Source organism: Bidens hawaiensis, unplaced genomic scaffold, assembly GCF_021521415.1.
Source record: "Bidens hawaiensis isolate Kalapana, Puna unplaced genomic scaffold, B.hawaiensis_p1.1 tig00004478_1, whole genome shotgun sequence".
Classification (NCBI taxonomy): Eukaryota; Viridiplantae; Streptophyta; class Magnoliopsida; order Asterales; family Asteraceae; genus Bidens; species Bidens hawaiensis.
In genome coordinates, this window is record NW_027491271.1 from 795,765 (window position 1) to 801,753 (window position 5,989).

The window sequence follows — 5,989 nt, forward strand, 5'->3', positions numbered from 1 at the left end:
TGTTACACACGGGTTGAAAATAGATAAATAACAAAATAAAATAGACAATCATAAAATTTTATAAATAGACAACTATGTATTAACATTAGGATGGTCTAAACAAAATATTAGACAGTAACATTATCAAATAAAAAGTTAATTGTTACACAAACTTGTCTATATTAGCAAAGTTATGAAAATATTTAAATCGTATTATCCCAGTATGAACTTCAAAATTTTCCGTCCAAAAACAAAAGCATTTTGCTATAGAACCTGAAAAACAAAACAAACCATGCAACCTGATTAATTAAGTATTAAACTAAAATGTTAATTTATTTCATAATGAGTTTATGCTAACATTATTATCTAGAAGACTAAAAACAAAATGTGTGAATGTAATAATTACCATATAAATATAGACAATCATAAAATTTCACAAGAAAACATTTAGAAAATCATAAAATTTAACATAACTTTATAAACACAATCTTATAGTAACTGTAATATTTATTACTCTAAGATAGTACCCGTGTTTATTTGCCCATCAATTTAAAACATTTATTATAAACCATGTTTGAATTAAATATTACCATCTTGAAAAACATTTATCACTAACTTTATTTTCCAAATTCAAATGTGTCATTTCTTTTATAACATAAGTAATATTTAAGTGATCCAAATCTCTTAATAGAAACAGATCATTGGATTCCAATATTGATTTATAATAGTACCTGTGTTACACACGGTGGAACATATTTAAAAACATGATATATATGTAACATCATATAAATTTAATGAAATGCAGATGTTGTAATTATAAAAAATGATACTTTAACATGAATTATAAGACATCATAACTTATTTGAATCAAATACAAAACAAACAAAGACTAACAAAGATAAACGAAAATTTAAAATATTTTATAACTTTTATCATTAGTACAATAATAAGCAAACAATGGAAATTAGTCTCTAAAACAATAAAACAATTCTACAATGTCGTTTCAACAAAACTTTTATCTCAATGTTGATTTAAAAGATGAACTTTATCTAAGACATTTATTACGCATTAATAACTGTAATATTTATTACTCTAAGATGGTACACCTGTTTATTTGCACATCAACTTAAATCATTTAATACAAACCATGTTTAAATTAAATATTACCATATTGAAAAACATTTATCACTAATTTCATTTTCCAAATTCAAATGTGTCATTTCTTTTTAACATTAGCAAGCTTTAAGTGATCCAAATCTTTTAAAAGAAACAGATCATTGGATTCCAATATTGATTCAGGATAGTACCCGTGTTACACACGGTGCAACATATTTAAAAACATGATATATAAGTAACATCATATAAATTTAATGAAATGCAAATGTTTTACTTATAAATAAATGCTACTTTTACATGAATTATAAGACATCATAACTTATTTGAATCAAATACAAAAACATAAAAAGACTAACAAAGATAAATGAAAAGTTAAAATATTTATAACTTATAGCATTAGTACAATAATAAGCAAACAAAGGAAATTTGTCTCCAAATCAATAAAACAATTCTACAATGTGGATTCAACAAAACCTTTATCTCAGTGTTGATTTAAAAGATAAACTTTATCTAAGACATTTATTACAAATCAATAACTGTAATATTTTTTACTCTAAGATAGTACCCGGGTTTATTTGCCCATCAATTTAAAACATTTATTGTAAACCATGTTTGAATTAAATATTAACATCTTGAAAAAATTATAGTTAGTAACCTACCATCTTGAAAAAAAAATTAACAAACCATGTTTGAATTAAAAGGTCTAACTTTTAATTTTAAAATGTCATATTTTGACTTCAAAATGTCAACATAATATATATGCATTTTTTAAAATCCAAAATGTGTCAACTGTTTTTTCTTTTGCTTGAAGCAAACTTAATACAATTAATACAAATTAATTATTTGATTTCGGTCAAAACATAATTAAATTCCAAATTATTATTATTGATAAATACACAATTATATGTATAAACATGCATAAATTATGTTTAACTTAAAGAACATTAAAAAATTTACGGTTAATTATTAGTAACTCTTAATAACATAATAATGAATTTTAAGAGAATATTTAATTAAAATGTTACAATAGTCAAAATAAATGTATGTTAATTTTTATATGGACGTAATTTGTGAGTGCAAATCTTAAATTTAAAAGTACTTAAATCATGTTGATATATTTCAAGAAAGTTATATTTAGTATGTAAATGTTATTTAAAATTTAAAACTATTTAATATGAATGGTCAAAAATGATTTAATGTGAATGGTTAAATACTTAAATCAGTCGGAAATTTATTTAATTTATAACTTCTTCATTCGGTTTTTTTAACAAATAAAGAAAGTCAAACAATATAAATTGTAATAATAAGATAATTATGTTATTATTTCGGTCAAACCATATTAAGGAATGAGTTTATAAAAATGGAAAAAAATTAAAAACTATATACAATTAGGGTAAACAAAAATAAAGAATTGAAGTTCTGAGTTGCTTTAACATTGATTACAAATTTTGAATTTGTAATAGTATGAACGGTAACTTGTAATTTTATAACAAAAATAAAAATAATAGTCTGAATGGTAACTTTCTAAGGCAGTACTTTTTGGAATATTTAAAACAAAAAATAGTAAAAGTAATAATATACTTGTAAAATATAATTTTAATAATTTAACATAATCTGAATTATAATTTTTGGTAATTATTAAGATATGGTTATAGTCAATATAATAATGGAAAACATATATAGAAACAATTATGTTTGACAGACAATTATTATGGACATTAAATAGGAATTCAAATTTAAATTATATACCAAAAATGTAGAGAAATACTACCAAGAAAATTGAGACCTTCATTTAATTGTTTACGTAAATTAGTAAACTTATTATTATCTACCCATAATTAATTTCTAATTTATTATTATTGATAAATACACAATTATATGTATAAACATGCATAAATTATGCTTGACTTAAAGACCATTAAAAATTTACGGTTACTATTTTCAACATTATTAGTAACTCTTAATAACATAATAATGGATTGTAAGAGAATATTAACTTGTAACAAAAATATACAAGATTAACTTATTTACTTGATGGTCAAAAAATATTCAAATCAACTTTAATATTAACTTAAATATTTTTGAATTGCTTATCATAATATAAGTCGAAACATTTAGAACTATATTTGAATTTGTTATGTTTGTTGTATTTAAAAAATTATACTTGCCTGATATTATTTTTATAACAAAAAGAATATGGTCAAAATAGTAAATGATGAAAGTTTTGGGACCCATTTAAAAATTTAGAAACAAAATTGAAATTATAAAGTATATTTTTAATAATTTCTAAATTTAACATAATCTGTGAAAATAAATTTAATATTGATAAATAAAAGAGAAAGTCAAAATAAGCATAAACATTATTTATAAATTCAAATTTAAATTAGTCAAATAATTAGCATGGACATTAATTAGGAAGTCAAATCACTGATATGGTCAAAATAGTTCTATGCATGTGTAAATTTTATTGTATAATTAACATTGATATGGTCAAAATAGTAAATGAGGAAACAAATGAACTTAATTTGTAAAATTGGTCTATTAGTTTAATAATTAAGGAAACAAATTGTGTATGACATTTGAATGGAATAAGTTGTATTAAGCAACAAAATTAAGAAATAGTTACTTGAGAAAGTCAATGTATATAAAATGGGAATTCCGTTATGACAATAAAGTGTATTTTAATTTGTTACGTCTGTTGTATTTAAAAAATTATATTTGCCTTAACTATTGATATTATTTTTTTAACAAAAATAATATGGTCAAACAATTGATAAATAAAATGGAAAGTCAAAATAAGCTTAAACATTAATTATAAATTCAAATTTAAATTAGTCAAACAATTAGTATTGACATTAATTAGGAACACAAATTAAAATTAAATTATAAAGTAGGAAAGTCAATGTATATAATCATGGGAATTCCGTTATGACCATAAAGTAGGAAAGTCAAAGAAAATATTTGGAATTAATGGAATAGTTAATTGTGTAATTTATTAAGGAGCCGGAAACAAAATATATATATCCAGGTTATGAAGTCTTGATCAATCGGGAAAGAATAATCTATACATGATTATTGACATAGGACATATAATGTACCTATTATATTGAAATATTTAAATACACGATTATTCAAAAAAAATAATCTATACATGATAAAATAATAAAAAAAAAATGTTATGAAGTCTTGATCAATCGTGAAAGTCTGCATCTATGAGTCGGACAATAACCTGAAATAATAAAATCAAAATTTAATATTTGATATTATTTTTTTTGAATTATAGTTAATAACCGGTAAAACGATATTGTGACAATGACAATCGGATGTAGGATTTTTTTTAGAATTAAAGAAGTGAAGATCTGTTACTCTTGGCATTGACCTGAAATCAGAAAGTATAATATTAATTTTTATATTATTGAATATTTGATTTTTAATTTATAACCGGAAAAATTGTTTGTCTTACCGGAAAAAAAAAACAAATACGGTTTTTAACCATGCAATCTCAGATTTTGATACCGTTGATGGATGAATATAATTTTGATATAGAACATAACAACATGTCAAACAAAAAATCAGGAAAAATTAAAAAATACAAAAATATATAAAACAATCATTGTTATAAGTATAACATATAACCGGAAAAACCTACCATCAATACTCACCGGAAAAAACGTAAACACGCCGAAAAATTGTAGACATCGCCTTTCTTTAGTTAAAACCTAAACTGATATTATTAGAAGAAACATAAAAAGATATGAGGAAACAATAACCGGAAGAAAATATATTATTGCCGGAAATACATAGATCAACAATCGGAATTTAATATATAATAGAAACTTACCGGAAAACGATTAATAAAGATATAGATATGGAGTGGCCGGAATATGGGAGAGGATGAAAGATTGTCCGGTTATTATTAGAGAAAGATAGAAAAACATGATTATGGTGAAAAATTAAGAAATGTTATTGTTTAAATATATGTTAGATGATGAGTTGGCATAATTATGAAAGGAATGGGTTAATGGGTTAAATGGATATCCAAGACCCGCGAGAAAATAAGCTTAAATGGGTTAATGGGTTAGATATAGGTTAGTTGCTGAGTTGGCATGCTTAAGAATGGTAATGGTTGACATGACAATGAGGTGGCATCCTATGTGGACACCCTAGAATGGTGACATGTGGAAATTGCTCCTTGCTTTAATAGTATGTATAGATAAAATCCATCATTTTGATTATATCATAAGCTTCGGTTTACAAAACGGGTCGGGTTTACATAATAAAACAAATACAAAAGTGACCTGAAATTGACGAATATCACACCCGTTATATAGGCTTTCTCTCGGAGAGGTGATTATGAGTCATAGAGGTCCTTCTAGGGAACACACGACTAGTTGTTACAAAATATCAAAAGATCGCCCCTCACGTGTTGCCCTTTTGTTTTCCTCTTGGGAGGGGTTCAGGCGTAATATTTCCTTAGTTGCATTGCGTTCCATGTACGGGGCACTTCCTCCCCCGTATGGTACGCCATCTTATAAGCTCCCTTGTCTCCGGCCCAAATGACTTGGTAAGGGCCCTCCCATCGAGGTCCCAGTTTTCCTTGGCCTTGTTGCCTACCTGTTTCATTCTCCCATAGTACCAAATCTCCAACCTTGAATTTGACCTCTCTTACCCTTGAGTTGTAATATTTCTCCATCGCTTTCTTATACTCAACTTCTCGTCGGGCTGCCGCTTCTCTCCTCTCCTCGGTGAAATTCAGGTTCAACCTGAGATCATCTTCGTTCTCTTCCCCGGTTAACCTCATCCGGTCAGTGGGAACGTTTATCTCCACGGGTATCATCGCCTCGGTCCCGTAGGTTAGAATGAAAGGCGTCTCCCCATAGCTGACTTTGGGCAT

At 25.6% G+C, this 5,989-nt stretch overlaps 1 protein-coding gene across 1 annotated transcript; it reads right to left on the bottom strand.

Annotated features, from left to right (window-relative positions):
• Positions 1-5,551: 5,551 nt before the first annotated feature.
• On the bottom strand, positions 5,552-5,989 carry LOC143626737 (uncharacterized). The gene has a single exon (XM_077096725.1). It carries the CDS (start codon positions 5,987-5,989, stop codon positions 5,552-5,554), a length of 438 nt encoding a protein of 145 aa, XP_076952840.1.

Bases quoted from the DNA above. Each gene is read 5' to 3' on its own strand.
- LOC143626737 (XM_077096725.1), bottom strand. From the start codon at position 5,989: ATGCCCAAAGTCAGCTATGGGGAGACGCCTTTCATTCTAACCTACGGG.